Source organism: Megascapheus bottae, chromosome 5 (genome assembly GCF_031878675.1).
Source record: "Megascapheus bottae isolate mThoBot1 chromosome 5, mThoBot2.hap1, whole genome shotgun sequence".
NCBI lineage: Eukaryota > Metazoa > Chordata > Mammalia > Rodentia > Geomyidae > Megascapheus > Megascapheus bottae.
This window is the reverse complement of record NC_143513.1, coordinates 63,422,357-63,449,228: the sequence shown is the minus strand read 5'-3', so window position 1 is coordinate 63,449,228 and position 26,872 is coordinate 63,422,357. Positions and strand designations below refer to the sequence as shown.

Below are 26,872 nucleotides of genomic sequence, written 5' to 3'. Positions count from 1 at the left end.
AGAAGAAAAGAAAGGGATATCAAATATTTTCTAGAGATTAAGTTAAAAACAATGATTTATCATGGGAAACAAATGAAGTTGCCTTTCTTACAGCCACAGAGGTTTCAGGCCAAGAAGCATGGAGAAGAACTTGAAGAGACAGACAGACCTGTGGGTACAAGGAGGTCAAGGCAGGCAGAGTTTTCATCTCAAGTGTTTTGAAGAAGAAAATGGGGATGGGCAAAGGATAGGGAGAAAGAGAGAGTGCAAGCCCCCACCCCCCCCCCACAAATCTCTAGCTAAGTATTAAGCACAGTAGTAAAACCATGCAAAGGTGGTTTTGAAGATTGTGGGGAGTAGAATGGGGAATGTCACAGAACTGAGAAAGTCAGGTGTTCTAATTTCTGTTACCCATAGTAGAAAATGTTCCAACTCACTGGCATGAGACAGATTGTTCATACAGCCTTGAGCAAAAAAAAATAAAATTAAGGCTGCTCCAATGTCCCCTAATGAAGATTAAAACCAACACTCAAAGACATCTGTTTCCTCATAATTGACTACATTCTTGAACAGAAATCAGGTATATTTAAAGGAATATAAAAATGTAAATTTTTATATTATAAAAATATAAACATCAACAAAGTAGAATTGAATCTCTAGCATTGAGTCAAAATATTCAGGCATATAGAAGAGTATTAAAATGTGGCCAGTGAAGGTGTGCAGTGGTGCATATCTCCAAAATAGTTTATTTTTTAAAGGGAAAAGGTATTAGAAAGATGATTTTTACTGTGTGTCATGTGTTCTACCAGCTAGGGACATGTATGAGTAACCTACACTTGGAGGTGAAAGAGTGAGTGTTTTCTATCCAAAATCAAAAATAAGACAAGAATGTCTCCTGTCACAATTTCTGTTCAAAATAGTAGTGACTAGCGCTATCATAATTTTAGCTAGCACATTCATTCAGAAAAAAAATGAAACAACCACATCTACACTGGAAAAGAAGAAGCAAAACTTTCTTTGCAAGTAACATGATCAGCTATGAAGAAAATTCTATAGAATCTTAAGGCATGTTCCTCACAAAAGTCAGTTTTGAAATGCTGAAATTGTAGGATAAATATGTAGGTTTCAATTTATTTCTCAGGTCACCTGGAATGAAAAGAAATTCTTTGAGTCTATACATTAGTTTGCTTATAGTAGTTGTTTCACAAGTGTAAACATACATCAGAATTTCACTAAAATATATAATTTATAGGCACTTCCTTGTATATCACCCCTACAAAACAAAAAAAATGAAAAAAGAAAAATAAGAAAAGTAAAATAATAAGAAAAAGTAATGCTAAGGGTTTCTCATTCGCAGTGGGATGTAAGTAGCATAAAACTGAAGAATGGAGAAGTAAAAATATTAGGGTCCAAATAAGGAATATGAGATTTAAATGTCAAAGGAATGAACTGAAAGTTGACTTTTTTATTGTTGCGGTAATGTATAGAGGGGTTACAGTTACATTCACCAGATAATAGGTGAATTACTTCTCACACATTGATACCCCTTCTCATGTTTTTGTCCCCATTTCCTTCATCTCACCCTCTCCCAATCATCTTGTTTCCCCCCCTTCCCTTTCCTATTTCAATAGACAGATATACAATATACCAGGTAACAAACTCAGATACTGTAACAATATGAGATTAACCAAAGGGCAACAAAGGAGAAGAGAAATAACATCATACATTAAGAACAAAAATCACACAAGATAAAGCTCTTATTTCCATATCCTGGAGATCCTTTCATTTAGTCTCATCCTATATGACCTCACATACCTAGGTTTTGAATTATTGTAATTCTCTGTAAGGAGAGTCCTAGATATGTACTAATTATTACAAATGAGGGAAACCATTGTGCCTATGTTCTTTTGGGTCTGGCTTATTTCAGTTAATGTGATTTTTTTTCCAGGTCTGAACGTTGACTTTTTAATCTTAAGAATAGTATGTACCTGGCCTAGGGTGAAGCATTATAAAGGAATTATACTTTTCATTATAAAAAGCATATTAGAGGCTGGGAGTTTGGCCTAGTGGTAGAGTGCTTGCCTACCATGCGCAAAGACCTAGGTTCAATTCCTCAGTACCATGTACATAGAAAAAAGCCAGAAGTGGTGCTGAGGCTCAAGTGGTAGAGTGTTAGCCTTGAGAAAACCCAAGGACAGTGCTCAGGCCCTCAGCCCAAGCCCAGGACTGGCAAAAAAAAAAAAAAAAAAAAAAAGAAGCATATTAGAATTTCCTCTTTAGGCTATGTGCATATATAATTTTGATGATAAATACTGGATTTTAAAATGGATATGGAAGAGAGTATTTGACCATAGGACAGGGCTATGCAGACTTATTTAATCTTGAAAGTTAATTTACCAAAGTGAGAATGCGTTAACTTCATTTTACTTGGCTTAACTATTAAATGTGGTTAAATTTTATTTAATAATTGAATGTTTTCCAATTTGTTTTGCTGGTTAAAGATCTATCCAAAATATTTATCCTGAAAGTGGAACAAAATGATCTCTTTCTTTGAGAACTTGTTTTGTAAAGATTAATTAAGCTTCTGTGTAGTTATTTTCTGTACTTTATTGATTCAGGATTACTTGTACTCTGTAAATGTGCTAAATTATTTACACATCATGGGCAGCTAATGCTAATTCAGAACATACCCAGTGGGACCTCAGAGCCCTGAAATGCTAAATGTAATCTGGGGATCAGTAACATTCCATTCAGAAAATGTGTCACCCACAGGTTCATGGAAATAAACAATAGGAAAGACAATGGATGGATTATGCAAATACACTGAAAAGATTAAGCAGGGGGAGGGAACGACAAGAACCCAATTTGTGTTTTATTTAAAAGTGGATTAAGCCTTATAGTATACAAAATGATTAAAGCTACTTTGCTAATTTGCTAATGCTCTAAAAGCAAAGAGAAAACTCCATTAAAATAAATTGGTTGTGGGGAATAGGCTACAGAGAGGCCATATTCAGCAGGGATATTTTCAATATCAAATAAAGTAGCAAATACAATATTCTGAGGGAAAAAAATAAAAGAGAGGGGAGAACATGTTTGTAGACTTCATTGGAGACTTTTTCTGTGACTAGAGATAATTTTATAGAACTAAAACCTAATTCTCAGATAAATCCAACTCATCAAATACTTGCTTTGAAAATGAAATAGAAGAGGATGTAAAAATCATTTCTTTAGAACATGGTTCTGTGAGACAAATTTAACTTTGAATACATGGGTTTCTTGGGGAAACATGTTCAAATTACTGCATGAAAAAAAATTTATTATATAATCCGAGAAATAGGATCAGTAAGCCCCTGCATAGTTGAAAAGGACTTAGAAGTAAGTAAACTTCTTTTCCAGTCACTGATTTGCAGATTTCTTTTTTTTTAATTGTATGTTATTGTTGGGATAATATATACAGGGATTACAGTTCCATTCATTAGTTACATTGTCGGGATAATGTATAGAGGGTGTACAGTTACATTCTCAAACCTTGATACCCTTTCTCATGTTTTTGTCCCCCATTCCCTTTCCCCATCCTCCAATCATCTTGTCTTCCCCCTTCCCTTCCATATTTCAAATAAACAAATAAGTGTATAAGAAATATACCAGATAACAAAGTCCGATACAGTAACTGCAGGACATTAAACATAGGTAAAAAAAAGAGAAAAGAAATAATTTCACATAGTACATTAAGAACAACAATCGCAAAGATAAGCATCTTTTTTTTCCATATCCTAGAGTACCATATGTATGTAGTTTTTGAACTATTGCGATCCTCAAGTCAGAGCCCTGGGATAGCCTAAAGACAGCCAGCAGCCCATAGACAGACATGAGGAGATTGCTGTAGGACCGGACGATGTGTTTTGCTGAATCTAATTCAGCAAAGCAAGGGTCTCCAGTAGAATGAAAGGGCTCTGATGTTCAGTGTTCTTTAAGTGGAAAGTGACCTGAAGAAGGACTCCCTTGTCAAGAGCAATAACCTGTTACCACTATGTGGCAGCCATCTTTAAGAGCAGCACACTTACACCCTGGCTGACCCTCATTTCAGAGCATCCCCCTGCAATTTTTGCTATGTAATGGGACTCCATGGGCCTAGACATGCATGGGAGAAATGCCTTTGCTGTTGGAAGCAATTCACAGGATTCCCATGTGTCATATGGGGAGACAGACAAATCTAAACATCATAGTAACTAAGCCAGTGTCAGTGAAAGGCAGAGCTGGAACTTTGTTGGCCTCTTAGGTTGTGGATACATCCAACTTCAACTATACAGGAGTATAAAAGGAATTCTAAATCTTTAGAAATCATTGGCTATTGAATATTAATTATCTCTTTCTATTTGAGCCTGAAGTTTTTTATTGATTATATTTTTGTGCAGATATCTTTAAAACTTTAGAACCATTTTTTAAATCATAATTACTTCCATGAAACTTTTGAGGTTTTGAAATCAAGGACTAGGGCAATATTGACAGTGGAAATTTTTCCTGGATGATTTGATGTTGTTTAAATATCTGTTTGTGTTTCTCTACTAGTGCTAAGTATAGTAAGCTGGAATTGTTGAGCTCTTAAGTACTAAATGATATTTTTTTGCTTTCTTTCATTTTCAAAGATACTGTTTTCCCTTTGGACGACCTGAAGGTGCTCTAAAAGCTACACTTTCCTTACTTGAAAGGGTATGTTCAAACACTGCAAGTAATGTTTGCATTCCCAATTGCTGTGTATTTTACTTGTGGAACTTAGCAAAAAGAATCATTCCTCTCTCTCTCTTCCTCTTTCCCTCCCTGTCTTTCTCTGACTCTTTCTGTCTCTGTCTCTCTGTCTCTGTCTCACTGTTGTCACTCTCTGTCTCTGTCTTTCTCTCTCTGTCTCTCTTTCTTTCTCTTTCTTTTTCCCTGTCTCTGTCTCTCTGTTGTCTCTCTGTCTCTGTCTCACTGTTGTCACTCTCTGTCTCTGTCTTTTTCTGTCTCTCTTTCTTTCTCTTTCTGTCTTTCCTTTCTCTGTTTCTGTCTCTCTCTCTCTGTCTCTCTCTGTCTGTCTCTGTCTCTCTGTCTCTTTCTGAGTCCATCACATGTCATGAGCCTCTCATCAATCTTTCTACTTCTGCAGATTCTCCTGGCTTTTTCTCCTTCTCCAAATCCCCTATTATGGCATCTTTGGGGAGTTATCCATTTTTCCATCTTTTTTTCTTGTGAAATAATGTTTTGATTTTAGTTAGTGATCTCATTTTTTTAGACTTCACAATTGCCTTCTATTATGCTCTCAACTTTATTTGTGTTTATTATTTATGGTATATACCTATTTGTCTATCACAATCCTTATATCTGAGTGAGTTTATTTAATATGCACAAACAGTTCTTTTATTTAGAGTTCATTTCAAAATTTCTTACTCCAATTTGTGTTACTTTAAATGAGTTCTACAGTGAATTGTGGGTATACATTTCTCCTATAAAAACAGATGGAAAATAAGATTTTAATTCCATGCTATGAACTGTCATAAAATGAAAATATTTACTGCTTGTGTTTGAGGCCATTGAGACTTGAAAGGGAAGTAGCTTTTTCTTCTATCATCTATTCATATGCTGGTTAGATGCTAATAGTTCATAAAATAAGGTGATTGGGACTGCTTTTAATATCAGAATTAGAAAGAATTAACAGATATCATCTATAGCTCATGGCTTTATTACTCTGGTCCTGATTTATTCACTTATTTTTATGTATTTTTCTGCCACATTAACTTTTGAGTTTAACACTATTTGCTAGAGTCACTATTAAAAGTAGAAAAGATGTACAAATATTACAGCTTCATTTTAATTTCAGATGGGGATATAAGAGAAAGAGAGTTATACAGTCTTCTCAAAGTATTTATCTTTTTCTTTATGATATATTGAATAAAATACAATCCTTAAGGATTGTGTTACTTTTTAGAATTGCATCCTATCATGGGTGCTGAGGGTAGCCTGGTTGTATCCTGGTTTCCATGGCAGAGCCTCTCTCCTCCTCATCCCAGCAGGGAAGGGTTAGTCACAGTGGAGATGCCCTGTGCCCTGCAGTGACAGGTGACAAGATGACAGTGACCTGTATTCCTGTTATAACCACTAATCACATCTCCTTCTGAATTGAAAGAGAATTGTTAAAGGCCACTTCTTTCTTTTTTAAAAAAAAGTGTCCTTTAATGCCAACTCAGAAAAATAAAATGAAATCTGTATATAATTCTTAATACTATAATATTATAATTCTATAATATTTGGAAGAACACAGAAGTAGGAGACAGAAAGAACTTGGTGACTCTCTTTTTGCATGTGCCAGTCCTTTTATTTTCACTTTGCCAGAAAAGTGAATTCAGTCTCTTTCATTCCAAATTAAGATTCTAGGCCCTGAGATAATGTAAGATACTATCTAATTTAAAACTTAGACTCTCCCTTGGGTAGACACATGCAGTCTAACTTCTAGGCACTTTTTCTTCTACTTAAAGTTTGTCACACAGGAAGACTCATTGTGAAATTCATAATTTATGAATTTTCATGATAAAATTTAGTCAAAGTCACATTTAATATAACAGCATGTTTACCTGTATATATTTCACTATGCACAAAAGGATCCCTTGACTATCAGGGGCTCTGATATGCAGTTGTAGTCAAAGTACCAAATTTATGTGAGAATAATGTACGAAATAATTAAATTTGCTAAGGGATGAACATTTTAAATGATCAAATTGGCTGGGAGTTTGGCCTAGTGGTAGAGTGCTTGCCTAGCATGTACGAAGACCCGGGTTCAATTCCTTGGTACCATATACATAGAAAAAAGCTGGAAATGGTGCTGAGGCTCAAGTGGTAGAGCTCTAGCCTTGAGAAAGTCCAAGGACAGTGTTCAGGCCCTAAGCTCAAGCCCAGGACTGGCAAATAAATAAATAAATAAATAAATAAATAAATAAATAAATAATCAAACTTTGCAGTTCTCAAAAATGAAATCCTACCTAAACAAATTTTGAAAGGTTGTCAAGGATTACTGTAATCCCAGGATGACTGAAAAGAGCTAGTGGTTGCAAAAGTCTCTAAGATAAAGACTAAAGCAGATAGTATTCTTTCAGTTCTTTCATTGCATAAGACAAGTAAAATACTTAATGAAGTATTGTTTTTCTCACAATAACACTCTGCCTTGAATTTTACCCTTTGAATTTAAGCAGTACATGAAAATTGGCAATAATATTTAGAACAATAAGAGTTTGACTATCGAGTATCATGAACAGTTTTATCACTAAGAAAGTTTGAGTGATAATTATTGATGGATCACTATAAAGTACTATATTAAATTTTAGCTGTCAAATACTACTCTGTTTTCTCCTTGTCAACAACAACAACAAAAAGCTTGTTAAGGAAAAAAGTCTGAAGAACAGATTTTAGGAAACAGACAAAGAATATTCCATTATTTTCTTCAGAACTACAGAATGTCTTTAACACCTGATAATCTATATTACTAAGACAAAGTTTTCTCCTCCTATTTTCAGAAAATCATGATCATTGAACTTGAAACAGTGAGATTAGTGTTCTTGATTTTTTAAACAGCAGAAGAATTTTACCAATTTCTTTTTTTTTTTTTAACCTCAGGGACTGAGCACTGTCTTTGGGCTTTCTTAAGGCTAGAGCTCCACTACTTAGCCATAGCAGCACCACTCTAGCTTTTTTTTTTCCCCTTATGGATGCTGCACCATGGAATGGAACTCAGGTCTTTGTACATGCTAGGCAAGAACTCTTACCACTAGGCCAAACTCCTGGCCTGAATTTTGGCAATTCTTAATTAATTTTTAGAATTTTTTCTAATATGTTGCTCAAAATATTTAAGGCTTTTGAATGGAGGATATGCAAGATAAACTTTAATCCTTGTCCCAAGAATTATAAGCATGATCTGAAACAGCTGCTCTCGTGGTGCCCTGAGTCCCTGGAAAAAAGTAACAGTCACCCTGAATGGTAGCCTGGCCTGTAGGAGATTTGACATGCACAAATGAGACTAGACAGGAGGAGCCAAGATGGCAGGATTCGATTTCCAGTTGTGAAGCACCAACTTATTACTTTCCCCATAAGTTACTGCAGACCCCTCCCCTATTCTTAGGAATAGTCAGGTCTAGGCCAATTCATATAATTTGGTTTTAGTGTTTTATTTTATGCAACATATCTATCTTCACTCTGTGTGTCTGTCTCTCCTTACCCCACTCCCCTCTCTCGGTAGGTTTTAATGAAAGATATTGCCACTCCCATACCAGCGGAAGAGGTGAAAAAAGTGGTCAGAAAATGTCTGGAGAAAGCTGCCTTGATCAATTACACTAGACTCACAGAATATGCCAAAATAGAAGGTCAGTGCAGTGAGCAATTGCCAACGTGGCCGTGAGCACCAACAATGCCTATTAACTGAATTTTCTATGAGAAGGCCTCTCCTTTCCTGAACAATCCTGTGCCATGGCAAAGGGAAATGTCTCATTAAAATCTCAGCTGGTGAACTGAAGAGCTTTTTCCTATTCATTGCTTTAATATGCCTCCTGGGAGTCTGCTTGAATGAAAGACCCAGGATTCGTGCTTAAGTTGTCCTTTGTTCTTATTTTGCGTTTTCAAGAAACCAAAAGGTGTTTTCATGGGTTGTATTTTTGAAATTACTGTAAGTATTTCTAACATTTAAACTATGGGCTATGCACTCTTTCCTGATCAGTATCAGGATAGCATTATGTAATTTTATTTTCTGCTCTGTATTGCCACTCAGAGAAGGAAGTAACTTGTTGATTATTGTAAGAGCTCACATAAACCCACAAAACTTCCTGCAGCTTTTAATTGCTTGTAGTATATTGATGCATTTGAAAGATTAGATCTCTTGAGAGGACTGTGCACTTTTTTCTTCACATTTTACTCATTAAGGATACTGATATTTAAAATGTGTTGAGATAAGTAGACTGGAATTTAAGGCAAAATCAGCTTTTCTGCATCAGTCTTTGGATTGATTTTTTTAAGTACATAAAAGGAAAGCCTTCAAATTCTTGACTTGATTACCACAAAACTGAAGGGAGGGGGAAAAGTTTGCAATTAATATTAGATGCTTACATCTAAAAATAAAAATGAGGTCATCTTTTAGAAAACTGTCAGTAGCCAATGTGAAACTGTGTTTAATGAATTATATATTTATGAAGTAACTGATAATAGGGTAGTTTTTGTAAAAAAAAAAAATCCCGATTGGAACCAAAGATTATAATTGGTTGGGTTATCATTCCTTCTTTACTCCTCTCCAGATCCGGTCAAGCACTCTAACAAGCATGTGATAACCATCCTCCTGAGTGATTAACAAAAAAGCCATCTCATCACTATAGCAACCAATATTATATCATGAGAGTAACAACATGAAGCCTCCTTAGTTACCAGTTTAACATCATTAATTATGATATCATGTTGTGTTAAAGCAAAAGCAATGAATATTAGATCATTTAAGGAAAGTAGAAGATAAACACTTTGGTTTCCAGTTTTGAATACTCATTCAAATTATTTTCATGTTTTGGAGAGTACTGATTGTTCTGGACACAGATGGAAAGAACGGTCACGTTAAAGCCTTAGAGAAAACAAGTTTCATATGCTTTTGTACAAATGTTATATACTCTGTTCAAAAACACAAGAATTATTTATTCTTAAATGGTTTAGCTATTTTTTTACTATGATGTATACGGGTTTACTAAAAAGAAAGGCAGTAAATTTATCTGTATATCTCTTTATTTTATGAATACAGAGTCCATTTTTTTCAGAGTCTATTTTTAAATGAGTAAGGATATGTCTTTTATTTGGCAATATAAAATTAAACCTGCTCTAGGAAAACATCTATAGTAGAACCAAGTGGAGGGTATTCAGGGGATCTACTCTTTTATCTCTAGTCTACTGTCAGTAGTTCCAAAAATGGATCCTAGCAATTAATTCAGGAAGGACTTTCCAGCAGTCTCATTTCAAAATGACAAAAAATTGCTCATAGTTGAGGAAAAACTTTCTATACATATTCACTGTGTATTATTCCTCCCTTTAGTTTTCAGGGTTCTGTTGTTTTATAGTCAGAACCAGACCAAGAAACAGTTAAATTTAAGTTAGAAATAGAAGGATGGCTTAATTTTCTTGGCCAGTCTAGCCTTCTTTAGTGCATGAGAAACTTGGCAGACACTGTTTTTCTCTTAAACTCTCCTTTCTTGTGTTTTAGGCCTAGCGGAAAAGGAAACAGGTAATTAACATTTCTGCATGCATGTGCCATGGTTCCTAATGTGGTGCTGTGACTTTTTAAAGGCCATTTTATTGAGATATAATTGATAAATGCATATAAAAATCTGCATGGATTTACTATACATAACTTGATATGCTTAGAATTAAATGTATAGCCAGGAAATCATCACTAGAATCTATGGAATGATCCTATCTGTTCCAAAGCTTCCTCTGCTTCCTTTCCTTATATTGCTAATGATAATTATTAATTATTATGTGCTGAAAATAAAACACTTAATATAAAATACTTTCTAGTAAGTTTTAAGCATACAATAGGTGTACTGCTACATTTTAGGTATATAGGACCTCTGAGACTTTGTAACCTATGATTAATATCTGCCTGTTTTCCCTTGCCCTATAGCAATTAGTCTACTTATCTGTATTAGATTGTTCATGTAAATGGGGTCATGAGGTACCTAAACAACTGTATATGATTTATTTTACATAGAGTAATGTCTTCTGGGTTTATCATATCGCAAATGGAAGAATTTTCTTATTTTCTGAGGCAAAATAATAATCCATTGTTTCCATGTCAGTTTCTTATCTGTTCAATATTCATGGGCATGTGAGTTGTTTTTATTTTGTGGTTCTTGTTAATAATGCTACAATGAATATAGAAGCGCGTGTATCTCTTAAGAGATTCTGATTTTCTTTGGTTATGTGATGGAATTGAGATTGCTAAATCTTGTTGTTGATGGGTTTGTTCAAAAATCCCCATACTGGGGGCCAGGAGTTTGGCCTAGTGGTAGAGTGCTTGCCTAGCATGCACGAAGACCCGAGTTTGATTCCTCAGCACCACATACATAGAAAAAAAAAAGCCAGAAGTGGTGCTGAAGCTCAAGTGTAGAGCTCTAGCCTTGAGAAAGTCCAAGGACAGTGCTCAGGCTCTGAGCTCAGGCCCAGGACTGGCAAAAAAAAAAAAAATCCCCATACTGTTTTCCAGTGTTCTTCCAATTTACATTCCTAGCAAACGTAATAAAGGGTCTCTGTTCTTCACCTCTTTACCAAACATTTAGTATATATCAAGAGAGTTGTTTTTAGGATCAGGCATCTTAACCAATGTGAGGTGATACTTCATTTTGGTTTGATTTGTGTTTCCCTAGAGATTAGTGACGCCAAGCATTCTTGATATATGCTAGAAAACTTTTGGCCATCTGTATATCATTGTTTAAGAAATGTCTAATTCAGTTCATTTATCCACTTACATGGAGTTGTTTTTCCATTGAATTGTATGAATTCATTAGATTGTCCAGCTAATAATCCTTTGTGGCATGTTGGTGATTTGCATATCACTTTTTCCATTCTCTAAATTGCCTTTTCTTCTTGTTGAATTAGTTTTTATTGGCTATGTGCTAATTTGACAGTAGTAGAAAGCCTTTCCTTTTCAGGGTACCTGTTAGCGCATTTCTACTAGAATACTGAAAATGTTTGGACATTTTCAGAACTATTACTACTGTTCTGTAAGGAAAATGCAAGCTGTTTCTCTCTGTGAAAGTTCATCCATATTTTTATGTGAGTTGAAAAGCAAGAAACCTGGGGATATATTAATGCTATGTATTATATTTTAAGCATGGACACTAATCTTATTTGGAAGTGCTTGCCAATATGTGAAGGGCTCTCACAAAAGACAGGACCATACTCATTTATCACTCTTGTAAGATAACATGAGAGTAAAAGAAGCATACTTGTTATCAAATAAAAGGAGGCAGTTCATCACTCTAAAAGTTGTTAATGATACAACTAAGTAAAGGTTATGAAATTATGTTCTCAGGAAATAGCCAGAAAATAATGGTTTGAATGAGCCTCTGGAATTTAATAGATCTTCATTGTTTATCTCTTATCACAGGTGTAGTTACTTTAACTTTGTGTGCTATTTTCTTTTTCTGGTGCATTCTGCCTACCTCCTCAGCCTCTTGTGGTCATGGTCCCTAATGGCTGTGTACTCATACACAGCCACTGGGTCTGCTGACAGAGACAGGGCTCCTAACTTTGGAAGGAGGCCAAAGGTTACTTAGTACCTTCTGACAAGGACAGAGCAGGAGACAAGTGATGAACCTTTGCAGTCCTAGTTTCCTCATTTGAGTCCTCTTTGCATACAGTATTACAGAAAAATTTGCTTGAGTTGTTTTTGTGTTTGGCAAGCCGTACCATTTACAATCAGGACCAAACAGAGCATGAAAAAGGGAAAGAAAATAATTTAACAATATTTGCTAACTCCCTTTAAAACTAACCAGAAAGAGACTATCATCTCATCTTTGACATCCCATTGCAATAGCATCAGTCCTATAGATGTGAAACTTTTTCAAAATCTATTTGGGGCATTTTATACCACACAATATTGCTAATATGAGACTACACCTTTATTATCCTTGTTTACAAACAAGAAATCCAGGAGATGGTGCTGCTTTGGGGACTATTAAAATAGTCAATTAGTAAGCCAGCTGGGAGTATAAACTCACCTGGCTCTTACCTTTGAAGTTCTGCTCTTCCCCTGTGAAACAGGCACCATGAGCCTCGTATAGGCAGAGTTGGCTGTAGAGTTGCCCTATTCAGCCAGAGAGAGGCAGGAAGAGGAAAGCTTTCCTCATTTACCTAGCTAAAAGTCTTCTCCACACTCCCTACTTAGCGTCTATAGTAACCACTCACAAGTTAGCAACTCTACGAAAGACTCCTATTAAAATTAAATGCGTATAAAGAAAAGAGAAATTTAAGGAAATGCTTATCTCAAGGGAAGATTGCTCCAAAATTTTTAAGAAATAAGTTTTTTTTAAATATGATTTCATCCTTTTGGTTGCATTCAATAGTTAATTCAACAAGACTGCCCACTGGCTATCCTTGTTAAGGGCTGCTTTTGAACATGGGTCAAAATGATAATACCCAGTGTGTGTTGGAGAAGCTAAAATGTTTGATGATTTTTTTGTCAAATGTTATCCTTTCTTTAAAAGAACAATATTTAGCCAAACTTTTGTTGTGATTTTATCCTCTATCAACTGTCCGTATCACAGAGGTTTTCTGCTTCCAGTTTCTGGTTGTTAATTGGAGATAAGAGTCTCACAGACTTTTTAGTGCCCGTGCTGGCTTTGAACTGTGATCCTCAAATCTCAGCCTCCTGTGTAGCTAGGATTACAGGCATGAACCACCATGCCTGGCTGTATTCATTTTTTAAGTAACCTCACTAAGTAGATGTTTCACCAAGTAGTAACTAAGAAAGATCCTCAGGAAGAGTTACAAACTTGTGCATGGCTGGGCATGAAAATTCAGCAGACCTAAGATTCACACAGTGACTGTCAGACTCCAGAGTTCTCCATATGCTCTACCTGTTGCTGTACTTCCAAGACTGTAATGACAGCCAAAGGCGAGGGTTGATAGTTGTACAGACATTTAAAAAAAATGGTAATTATTTAATAAATATTATGGCCAGCATCATTTTAAGTAGTTTATGAATCAACTTGTTTTTCCTTATATCATTTTAAGTTATTATTGCCATTATTCCTTTAAAAGAAGCTGAATAAAAATAGATACAGAGCTTGAGTGTAGTCATATATCTAGTAAGTAGGAGATTAGAACTCAACCATCTGTTACTATGTACTATCTACTTCCATTCTCTGTCTTTCACCCTCTTGAAAGTTTGCTCTTGGAGTCATTTCATTTGAATTCATTTCGTTTAAATCTTTTTCATTAGCTCTTGAACTTATTTTGGTTTTTTCCATAGGTCTTATAATGTTAAGAGCTGAAAATTATTAAAATTTTCAACTTCGTATTTATTTATTTAGTGGCTCATGGGGCTTGAATTTGGCCTGGGCACTGTCCTTGAGCTCTTAAGCTCAAGGCTACCACCTACCCTTGCAAATCTGAAAATGTAGGATGTGCTGAACAAAAGGTAGTGTGGATGGGGCAGGAGAGTCTTTATGCAGTTAGGATCTTTCTCAGCCACCTGGTTGCCAGGTTCCCAGCAGTAAGTCCCAATGCACTCATTTTCAGAGTCTTAGTTGAACAGAACAGAGAAGTTTTCCCAGGGGGCCAGGGTGCTTACTTACTTTCTTTGAGAAGTTCCACTGTGGCAGTTCTTACGTCATTAGGATGTGCATGCCTGGGTGGCATTTTAATTTTAGCACTACATTGTGAAAGGATGGTGATAAATAAAAAATAAACAAATGAAACCTGTCCTGCTTATGAACTACTGTGTCTGAAAGCTGAGTGTGCATATGTAATGCTGTACTTGATGAAGGCTTGCTTCTGCAGTTAATTGTTTCTTAGTAATGCATCTCAGATAATATAAGTATTCTCTCATCAAAGATTTTTGACTATTGCATGTCACCAGGAACTAAGATTTCTAAAATTTAATGACAAGCCCCAAATCCTGAATCCCTTCAGCATTTGACAGTACTTTGCAGAAAATGATCTATATGTTAAAGGAAATTGAACATTCACCCAAAAGAAACCAATAGGTAATTAAAGAATATCTATCTGGCTTTTTTGGTAGGTGCCTCAGGGACCTACATTGGACAAAGAATAAAATGTCAGTGTCTAGACTGGCTGCTGGTTAGAGGAAAGATCAGTAGATATAGATTCTAATTCTAAAATATGCAAGATTACTCTCTTTTGAGGAAGTCATGTAAGTAAGCCTTTGAGAGCTATTGGTGTTAAAGTACACATTTATGGACAAGCTATAATATTTACGGTTGGCTGGATAAATGATAATACTTCGATTTACTTTTTTTGTTGGTCCTGGGGCTTGAACTCTGGGCCTGGGCACAGTCCCTGTGCTCTTCATTTCAAGGCTAGTATTCTATCTGAGCCACAGAAGCACTTCCAGTTTTCTGATGGCTAATTGGAGATAAGAGTCTCAGACTTTCATGTATGGGCTGTCTTTGAACTGCATTCCTCAGATCTCAGTCTCCTGAGTAGCTAGGATTACAGGCATGAGCCACCGGCACCAGAATGAAATTTAAAAACTGAATATTTTATGGTGATTGGATTATTGAAATTAACTAAGAAGGTAATTCTTTTTTACACAAAAAATCATAAATTTCTTTTGTTCCATTATCTAATAAGCTGTAATTAAAGTTCTAAATATGAGCTATTATTTGCCAAGATAGTGGATTAGGCATCTTTAATACTATTTCTAGGCCCCATAATTGGCTTTTCTGTATTCAGTGTACATGCAATAAAGAATATATTCCATTTTCAGTACTCTACAAGTAACACTGACTCACTTTGGCTGTTTCCACATTGGACGTGGAGTGAATGAGAATTTCTTACTATATTTATTTTACCTCAACTTTTCTTTTCTTTTCTTTTTTCCAGTCCTGGGCCTTGAACTCAGTGCCTGAGCACTGTCCTGGGATTTTCTCAGGACTAGAGTTCTACCACTTGAACCACAGCACCACTTCCAGCTTTTTCTATGTATGTGGTACCAAGGAATAGAACCTGGGTCTGTGTGCATGCTAGGCAAGCACTCTCCACTAGGCCAAACTCCCGGCCCTCACCTCAGCTTTTCTCCTATCCACTCCCTAAATTTGTAAGAAAATAACACTCCACTATGTACTTTATGTTCACTACGGATTACATCTTACATATCAATAAACATTTGTGGAGGCATAATAAGCTAGGGCTGCAGACATGAGTAACTAGAAATTGCAGAGGAAGACATCATTTTTCACAGAGCCTTTCTCTGTGCCTTCATTTTTTATTTCAGGGGACTATCTGAACTGTACAGAGGCCCAGTCACTGTTTTATACTCGAATAACTAGCCAAGTTAACTAGAAGGCAGATGAGGACAGGAGGAGCATCTTTCTTAAAAGTTTTTATTAATTTTTGCTATTATTATTTTTTTTTTGCCAGTCCTGGGCTTGGGCTCAGGGCTTGAGCACTGTCCTTGGACTTTCTCAAGGCTAGAGCTCTACCACTTGAGCCTCAGCACCACTTCCGGCTTTTTGCTATGTATGTGGTACCAAGGAATTGAACCCGGGTCTTCGTGCATGCTAGACAAGCACTCTACCACTAGGCCAAACTCCCGGCCCCAGGAGGAGCATCTTTCTATTCTGTCCTTCTATACCCAAAACACAGTGATTAGAACACTTGCAACCCTCATCAGGAGTTCTGTCCCATGGGTTACCCTTAGCTTTGGTGATCAGAGGAAAGAACGAGGGTACTGTCAACCTTAGACAGACTGTGGATATACTCCAAAATTGCGCCGGTATATGCATTTCTTCAACATCCCTCCTGAGGAAAGAAATGATGTGGAATTTTCCACTTCACCCTGTTGAAAGCACTTCATGCTAGCTCTGCTTTTGGCATTCCACTCATCATAATGGAACAAATCTCCCTGGAACTGACTCATTTGTCATGCCTCTGTGGAGGTGTTCTGTGACTTCAGCAAGTAATACTTTTCCTGTTCTACCATAGGTCTTCATGAATCATCCATCTTGCCCTTTCTTTACTAACACAATTGTATTTATTTATTCCAAAGTATTAGTTGTGACAGATAAGGACAGCCTCAATCCGTGTTGGTCATAGCTAATCCTCAATGTAAAAGTTAAAACTTGGACTTGATCTCAAACAATGGCCCTTTTCTAAGTTAGGAACTTGGTCTGACATGTACTTAAGTGATACATGTACTGTGATAATTGAGGGCAGTTTCTCCTGACAATCTTAGATGTGTAATCATCTTCAGTTTTCTAGCTCTTTTGCTACTTTTCCCTATCTCCAGCTGCCTAGGAAAAAGAGGAGGTTTCCTTTTCAAAGCCAAGTCATAGTCCTATAATATTGATCCCAGTTCCTCCTACTTCTTTCTGGGTGGATTTGACTCCATTATGAAACTTCTCTTTCTCCTGTGCTTCTACCTCTATTTTCTTTCTAGATTTTTCCCTTCCATCTGTAAATACCATATTTTCCTAAAATTATGCATATCTCCAGCTCTATGTCTTCTTCCAGCTGCCCTCTAAAGAGAGTATACTCCCCTTTAACTTCCTCTGCCTTCATTTCTCATGTCATAAAGTTATGTAATCTTGCCAGTCTGCCTGGTGGATGAACTAGATTACCTTAAATGGGGGAAAATAGAATGGGAGGGAGAGGTTTTAAAATTATTTTCCTGAAGGAGCTCAGTGGCAGCACGCCTGTCTAGAATGTACCATTCTAGGACCACAAAGGAAGGAAGGGAGGAAGGGATGAAGGAAGGGAGGGATAAAGACAAAGAGAGAAATTATAAACAAGTAAAAGATCTTCCGGTACATCTGTTCTTTCCTATCACTTCATTGGCTTAAACCATCACTGCCATTAAAATTGGTGGCACTAAGCCAGATTTCCAGTGTTGGGAAATAATATTAAGTCGAGTGCAATCTCTGCTTTAGTTAGATGTTGGTGAAAATAAGAATGGGCTGAGGGAATCACCTCTCTATCATTCAAATCCCCAAGCTCTGTGTATTTCAACCCAAAGCCATTGTGTCCAGCTAGTGCTGCTGTGAATATGTAGACTGAAGGTGATTTTTTTCTTTCTTAGTTGTCCACAGTTGTGTAGTGGTTGATTAACAGTCACAACAATAATCAACATATGGCTTTGTATTTCCTGAGGCTGCCAATCCTAATGTTTATGCTCTCTGCTCTGTAGACTCCAGCAAAGATCATGAGCAGGACTATCCCATCATCTCATTCTCAATAGCATCAAATAGCCTGAGTTCTTATGCCACGATACCGACTATTGAAGAATAAAGACATTAAACAAAATACCCTCTACCAGGAGGATAGATGAAGCAAGTATTCAAATTAAGCTCAATATTTCAAGAGAATAAGGAAGATTCTAGAAATTTGATATAAGAGTAAGAGCAAAAAATCATGAAGTAATTGAATATGAAAATAATATGGCTATATGAAAGATGAGAATCAGGATGAATAAAGCTGAAAATTATTAAGGATGTAGGAAATCAGAATGCAAGTAGCAGTAAATGAGAATTTAAGGGAGAGTATATTTAAAAAAGCTAAACTTACGCAAAAAAATAGCTAAAATTTCCAGAAACTGAGGAGATGAAAATATATGTATATTATGTATATGTATATATGTATATGTATATATGTATCTTCAGATTAACTGGAGCTACAAGAGACTGAAAATAATGGAGAGATGTTGTAAGTGAATGTAAAAATTAAAGTTCAATCGGAACTGACACATTTGCTAAACTATTATATGTGAGTTAAAAATAGCACAAGGAACAAAATTCAAATGGGTCAGTAAACCTTAAAGAAACTGAAATAATTATCAAAGAGCTCCACCCAAATCCTCAAGCTAAGTTAGTTTGGAGGGTGAGCTCTACCAAACTCTTAAAAAGATGTAATTTCTATTCATAAAATGGGAGAGAAATCAAAGCTGCTGCCTCATTCATTTCATTCCAGATGAATATCATCTTCATCCCCAAGCCTGCTAAATAATAGAAAAAGAGAATTATCCTATGCCCTGTTTATGATAGAAATATAAGTTTCCTAAATATCATACTAGCTCACAGTAACCAACCATGCACTGGGAAAATAATATACCACAACCAAGGAATCTTGTCCCAGATATGTGAGAGTGGTTTAACATAAAACTCTAACCAAACTCAAAGAAAATTCATGAGGTCAATAGATGCACAGGAAGTATATGGAATAAAGGCTGGGAGTTTGGCCTAGTAGTAGCATGCATGAAGACCCGGGTTTGATTCCTTGGTACCACATACATAGAAAAATCTAGAAATGGTGCTGTGGCTCAAATGGTAGAGCTCTAGCCTGGAGAAAGCCCCAGGACTGGCAAAAAAAAAAAAAAGAAAGTATATGGAATATGTATAGGTCAGTCTATACACTTAAAATTGTGATGAAATACACATAGTAAAATAAACTTTTTAAAAACTGTGCAGGGGACTCAAACCCAGTGGAAGAATGTTTCACAAGCATTTACAAGGATCTGATTTTCCCAGCTGGCAGAATTATTTACTGGGGCCACCAGTGCCTGAGAGGTATAGCAGTCTTTTCTTTGGTCAGTCATAGGGCTTGAACTCACGGTCTGGGAGCTGTCCCTGAGCATTTTCGCTCAAGGCTAGCGTTCCATTACTTTGAGCCCCAGCACCACTTCTCGTTTTCTGGGGTTTGTTTGGAGATAAGTCTCACAGACTTTCCTGCCCGGGCTGGCTTTGAACCCTGATCTTAGTCTCCTGAGTAGCTTGTATTACAGGCATGAGCCACCATCTCCTGGTGGTAAAACACCTTTATAAAGTGTCATCAGAAAAGTCTTAAGCTATTGGAAGATTCTCAAACTTATGACAATACAAGTTTTCTCTACTTTTATTTGGAAGGTATAATATCCCTGGCAATTACACTGTCTGTTGTTTTTCTTAAAGAGATGTATTTATATCATTCATTTAGCAGAAAATACCTACCAAATGTTTAAATATGAGTTGGGCATTGGTGACTCTCTCCTGTAATCCTAGTTACTCAGGAGCCTGGGATCAAAGGATGATTCAAAACCAGCCAGGGCAAGAAAGTCATTGTGACTTTTATCTCCAATTTACCTCCAAAAAGCTAGAAGTGAAGCTGAGGTTCAAATGATAGAGCAAAGTGACAAGCAGGAGAACAAACTCATGAGTTAAGCCCCAGGACTGGCATAAGAAAAAAAATCCCGATTTAAATAACCATATTTTATCTTTCACTGTTTTGAACATAAACTTGTTCTGTATTAGAGTGATCAGCTCCCCTCTTGATTCTAATAAAACAACAACTCTGTTTGCTTGAAACAATTGCTATACTTTAATATTCAAAAGTATATCATAGAATATTCCTCCTTTGTCACATATATTGTTTTAAAATGTGTTTCTAAAAGGTCAGATATATCATAAATTCAATAACTGCACTCCTCCAATGACAACCTAGTGTTAACATTTTCTTTTTCTTCAATGCATCATCATAAAGAATTCAGTGACAGTTATAGTTCAGCACCACAGATTTTATTCATGCTCAGACAACAGCAGTCTGATCGCACATTGCTTTTACAACATTCATGTAAATGTCAACAGAGTTCAAAAGGAAAAGAACACTTTAATAGTATTTTGATGGTGGCTTTGATCTTTCATATCCCTGAATGGTTTGAGAGACCCCTAGAGGTTCATAAACCACCCTCTGAGAACCACTGTAGTTCTCCATCCATCGATTATATAGAAAATAAATCCTTTCACAGTCATCACCAGGAGAGGGTATTTAGAAATTAGCTGCCCAAAGCGTAGAAAATTTCACAGATATCTATGAACACAAAATTGAAACTCAATGGTCATAGAAAGTAACTTAAACAGTCTGTGACCTTTGATGATAACCTCATGCTGTAAGATGTAAATATCCCCCAAATGAATCTACTGGATTTTTAACCAGAATTTTGAGATTCTTTTTAAAAAAAAACTCAATAAATGTATCTTAGAAATTTTCAATCTTGGAGTGAGGCTTGCTGGCCATGTGCTTGTAATCCCAGTACCTGAGAGGCAGAGTGAGGAGGATCATGATTTGAGGCCAGCCTGAGTGGTATATCAAGATGCTGTCTTGAAAACTAGAAAGGAAAGGAAGAAAAACACTCAATCTAAAAACATGCAATTAAGCCTTATCTTACCAGATACTATGATAAGTTGCTCAACTATAGGCAATGTCCATGATCACACAGGCAATAAATGTACAATTAGACCTCTGTACATAGGAGTCTGGTGTGTTTCTTCTGGGATGAAAATGGCACTGAGTCCTGTGGAAGCACAGATGGGATGCTGGGAGGTGATGATGGAAGGTAAAAATGGATACCAATCAGGTAGACTCCACTCTGCTGTAATCTAAGTCTGTAAATATACCATTCTTCCTTTAATTATCCTCAACTTTCATTTTTACCTTCTTTCTTTAAAATTTTCCAGTGTTGTCATATAGCTGCATTGAAATCACACTGTTTTTAACTTTCCATTTGGACATTGCATCTTCTACTTCAGTACTTTCATTTTCTACATAGAAATGGATGAGGCACGACTCACGTGGTAGAACACCTTCTTATTAAGAAAGATCTAACACCCCCCACTACAACAAAAATAGAAACAAAAGAGTGAAATGTATAGCTACTACATCAAGAATTTTTAATTCAATGTACTGCAGTTTTCCCAAGATCTGGAATAAGTAATACTCTTCAGAATATTTCCTTCTGGTAAATTCTTGTTCTTGGAAAAATTCTGTATGAGAAAACAAAGCATTTGTGTAACATCCCTTTCATAGTCCTCCTTACCAGGGTTTATCCCCTCAGCTGTGATCTATGACTCTAAGAGACACTTTGCTACAATCCTTCCCTTCCTCCTCTGAAGATGCATGGAAATCTCATTATAAGTGTCCAACACCTGCTTCCTAAAAGGTCTCAAAAAGGATGTCATTGCGCTCCGCTCACTTGACAGTGTGTTATGGATTTGTTACTGTTGGGTGGCTTTTAGTTTTCTTCATAATTTTACTTTTCTGTGGAATGCACTTCACAGATAAATGCAGTCTTGAAATAACAAGCTTCCTTACTTTCACAAGGAATTTTGTAAAATTTGTCATTTTCTGGAGCTAAAACTGGAAAACAACGGATTGGTGACCTCTTGTTTATTTACTAACATGTGTCAACAGGTAAACCAAGTGACATATATCAGCATGACTCGGCAGCACCTTGCTAATCTGAGCAGTTTAGATGTATTGAGAGGTCATTTCCAATTGTACAAAATCAGAGTAATGCAAAGTGACAGGTTTCTACTGCTCCCGCAACAGAGTTTGCACGTGCTCTAAGCCTCTAGCAGTAGCATAGTTTTAGAAATTAGTGGTGATTCATTATTTGTAGACCATGCCTAAGTGATCATATAGTCTCAAATGCTGAATTAAAAAAGTCCTAATTTTAAAGCAATATCTAATTCTTATATATATATATAGGTACCTGAATATATACATATATTATTCCAAAGAGGATATGTCTAAAATATATGTAAGGCCTCAGTGCACACACACAGTTTGCACATGTATACACATCTACACACACACACACACACACACACACACACACACACAAAGTGGTTGATGGACCCAGGGTATTAAAGCTGTAGGAAAATTCAAGGTGACACCGAAAGCAATTCTATTCCACATACCTGGTTTTTACATATATCAACTACTAAACTTTCTCCCCAATCTTATCAGCAAATGATTATTGTTAAGGCATGACTTGGCTGTCATAGAAAATCTTGATCATGTATCAAAGCAAACAAATACATTCAGCTACCAGGATCATTTCATCCAGACCAACGACAGTGCTCACAGCTTGTAATCTCAGGTACTTGGGAGGCATAGATAAGAGGATCACGATCCAAGACCAAGCCCAGGCAAAAATAGATGACCACAGTTAAATAAGGGCAATATGGTTCAAGTGGAGGTCAAAATATAAGGCCCTGAATGTCACACCTCTCCCAAAACAAAGAAAGAAAAATCCTTTGAGTAACTTCTTATGGACCAAGGTTACTTAATTTTTCCAGTGATACGTTTTACACTCTAGTTTCTTACACCAGTAAACGTTAAAAAAAAAAAAAAAAAAAGGTTTCTTCCATCTGGCTGCTGAGCTGGCCAGCCTCTGAAGTCATTTTCACTTTCCTGGTCATCACATCTCTACCTCCTCAGCCTCACTGACCTTGCCTCCCTTATATCTTACATGCTTATGTTTCATGCTCACAGGCAGAAGTTCTCTTCTATGACACAAAAGTGAGTTACAGGGAACAAGACACAGATGTGGGAAGATGCTGGGGCCCTTTCATGTGTGACTGGCATTGAATGGATGTTTGTGATAAATAACCATTGGAAGACAAAAGGAAATCAGCTTTAAATCAGAGGTGGGATGGGACCTTATTTGAATATTGGCAGGGCAGTCATCAAGACTAATGTGGCAATTTTCAGTTTCTGAATTTAAATTATATCTTAAAGTAGATGTATGCATGCATGTATGTATGCATCAATCAGTACAACCAGGAAGAACTATTTATCAGCTTCAGGTATTGAATATATACATAAATATGTACACATGTGTAACTGTATGACAGGACCCAAGAGTAGTTGTCTAAAGATCTGTCATTAGCTGGAAAAATTACACTGAAAATCTTTTGTACTGTCATCAGACTCCAACAGCCTCGTTCTATCCAGAGCTAACCAGAGCAGTTTAAGGTTTCAATACAGGAAGCTGTGTCTGTTCTTTACACCTTCAGAGACTTTGCAGCCCACAGCATCATGAAGTGTTTTCCTTATAAGAACACAGATGTCTGGGGATGGGAGTTTGTCCTGGTGGTAGAGTGCTTGCCTAGCATGCACGAAGACCTGGGTTCAATTCCTCGGTACCACATACATAGAAAAAAGCCAGAAGTGGTGCTGTGGCTGAAGTGGTAGAGCTCTACCCTTGAGAAAAGCCAAGGACAGTGCTCAGGACCTGAGCCCAAGTTGAGGATTGGCAAAAAAGAAAAAAGAAAAAAGAACCACAGATATCCTGCTTTGCAACTTTACAAAACTGAAATCAAGGGCCGGGAGTTTGGCCTAGTGGTTAAAGTGCTTGCCTAGCATACACGAAGACCCGGGTTCAATTCCTTGGTACCACATATATAGAAAAAAGCTGGAAGTGGTGCTGAGGCTCAAGTGGTAGAGCTCTAGCCTTGCGAAAGTCCAAGGACAGTGCTCAGGCCCTGAGCTCAAGCCCAGGACTGGCAAAAAAAAACAAAAACAAAAACAAAAAACTGAAATCAGGGTGCCTCTTCTTATAACACATGATAAAAAGCAATGTTAATTTCTGTGAATGCGTGCTAGTAACCTGCCCTGCTTCATCCCATCACCCCAACACCTATTTTAAGGTCTTAAGGAGAAGATCCTGCTTTGAATTCCCCCCAAAGAAAGACTCACATAGAGTGAGCTGTTGCTTATGTTGCCCAGACTGGTTTTGAGTTTGTGATCTTCCTGCTTTGACTTCCTGAGTGCTGGGATTACAGGCACCGACAGCCATGCCTGGTCAGTCACTAACTTTAACCTCACATGTATTTCTGACATTTTATGTGCCCGCTCATGGTCACATCTTTTATGGAGATTGCTCAATTTAAATCTAGCCCAGCTGCCAAAAGCCACTGGCTAACTCTCCTTTGTTCTGCAGTTGGTCATTGACATAAACATGTACTTATTGATGTGTGAAATCACCCAGGTGAAGTGTTTGATATGACTGTGACCACAGAACAATTATTCCAAAGCACTATATCATTAACATGGCTAATTCCAAAGAGATATTAACTGAAACTTACCTTTAAATGACAAGGTCATTAAATGAGTCAGTCCCAGTGGGACCCATGGAAATACAAGGCTACAAGCCTATTGTTTCCAAACAAGTGTGGCATTAGTATCTTAGTGGATTCTAAACAGCTGTAGATTAATTGTTCTCATTCATACAAAGAATTGTTCAAATAAGAGCAACATCGTATCTACTAATAATCTTGCAATAATATAAACTCTCTCCAGAATCTACAAAGTCACCTTTGCCTTTGCATAATGTTGTGCATAATGTAAACGCATAACATCAAGCATAACCTGCTTAGGTTATTTCAGTAAAGGAGAAAATCAAATTTATGAGAGTCTCCTTTGTTTTTAGCTGTGTCGCTCATAAGCACTATTGTTCTCAAAATGCATTCTCTCATGAGCATATCACCTGACAATTTAGTAGAAATGCAAATTCTCCGGCCTAACCCACACTGAATCAGAAACTCTGGAGATGACACCAAGGAATTTAGTTTTTTTAGCAAACCCTCCAGGTGATGCCTGCTGACATTCAATACAACAGAGCTGCACTCGGCATACACCGCAGGCTGTGGAAAGCAACATATATTAGCATTCATAGAAACAAGCATTTAGCTTTCATGGAGTCATTCAGGGGGCACAGACATCCATGATGCATCTGAATCTTAAGCTATCAGCACCCGGTATTGTCCTAACTAAATAGATCCAGGTGGAGTTAAGGAACCACCTCTTCTTCACCCTCCCCCTCCCCACTCTAGAAGCAGTTATCATGGTTTGCTACCCATTGTAACCCAGTCACTTCCAAGGAAGTGGCAGGCAGGTGGGGGAAGGTCTGTTTTGCTTAATGGGGAAGAAAGTATCTGATTTCTCACCCTCCATCCCTCTTGGGCTGAAAAGGCCCTTGAGGATTGAGATCTGGCCAGGATTTTTAACTCCCTGGAGCCTAGCTGCCCTGGCTTTCTGGCACCATGTCCCTTTCTGCAAGTTCTTTGTCTGGAACTAGAGCCTCTCCTCTATCAGGATATTTCAAAAGGAAAAAAAAAATGAATTTTCTGAGTCATTAATCTGGGCCATGCAAACAGAGGGAACAAGTGACTCCAAAGAAGAGTTAACATTCAAATTACAACAGGTTTGGGGTGGGAGGGGGGCAGGAAAATTTTCATGAGTCAGCAAATGTGGCATAAAGGGGTTTAGGTATATAAATGGGCAGAAGGATTTTCATAGAGGAGTTTGCTAGCACTGTCTTTGCTGATAGTTCTAGCAAATTATTGTCCAGAAGAGTGGATGGATGGTGTATATAGTACTGTAATCCTCCCTATTACTCTCTTCTCTAGATAGGCCTCCTCTTCCTCTCCTTCCCATACTTTCTCATATCCCCCATACTTGTTCTGCGCTTCTCCATTCATCTGTCACTTCAATACCAGGACATTTTATCTCACTCATTTCTTTTGGGAGGATTAGACAACAGAAGAGTGAGGTTTTTCTTTGCATTGCATGAGGGAGAAGGTGGAGGATTTGGTGTTGGGCTGCTATTAGCCCTCTAAAATCAAAACACACACCTACTGAAACTATCCCTTCTGTGGAACTACATAAGCCATTCAAGAATGACATGAATCCTTGCTGTTGGTGCATCTATGATCTTTTTTTTGCCAGTTTCGGGGCTTGACCTCTGGGCCTGGGCACTGTCCTTGGACATGTTTTTGCTCAAGGCTAGTGATCTGCCACTTGAACCACGGCACCACTTTCGGCTTTTCCTGCATATGTGGTACCAAGGAATCGAACCCAGGGCTAGGCGAGCACTCTACCACTAAGCTACGCTCCAGGCCCTGATCTTATGTTTTTTACAAGTTAGTATCCCAGTTGTTGAATTTAATTGATCCTCTATTCAGTCTATTCAGAATTGGTTACAGATATTCTTCATATTAACCTAAAATGGATACCATGTTGCCATATAGTACTTTATAGTCTGGTTAGAGGATGCACACAAATTCTTTGAAATCAAGAATACTATCTTGTTCATTGTTGCACCTCTTCAGTTGCTAGGTTACTACATAGTAGCCACCATGTACTTGATCAAATTCAAGAACACAAAAACAAGGGCACTGAGAAGGACAGGAAATCTGTATGCATATGGAAGAAGTATTTTTTTATTGCCTAGCAGGTCATTATGGCCTAAATGCAAGAAATGAAAGGAAAGGCAATATTGGGATGAGATTGTTGTCATAGCATCATCTTGAACATTTTTTTTTGTTTCACTGAAAATGTAGATACAACC

At 37.1% G+C, this 26,872-nt stretch overlaps 1 protein-coding gene across 8 annotated transcripts in view; it reads left to right on the top strand.

Moving 5' to 3' along the window:
* Cadps2 (calcium dependent secretion activator 2) overlaps positions 1-26,872 on the top strand; it is a 426,292-nt gene that overhangs the window by 314,436 nt on the left and 84,984 nt on the right. For 4 of the 8 annotated variants that reach the window (XM_090333223.1, XM_090333222.1, XM_090333220.1 and 1 more), the window contains exons 15-17: positions 4,626-4,689; positions 8,240-8,363; positions 10,229-10,249. In XM_090333223.1, the coding sequence (XP_090189349.1) occupies positions 4,626-4,689; positions 8,240-8,363; positions 10,229-10,249 (209 nt within the window). The remainder of the gene's footprint in view (positions 1-4,625; positions 4,690-8,239; positions 8,364-10,228; positions 10,250-26,872) is intronic. The other 4 variants (XM_090333225.1, XM_090333224.1, XM_090333226.1 and 1 more) reach the window with 1 other exon arrangement.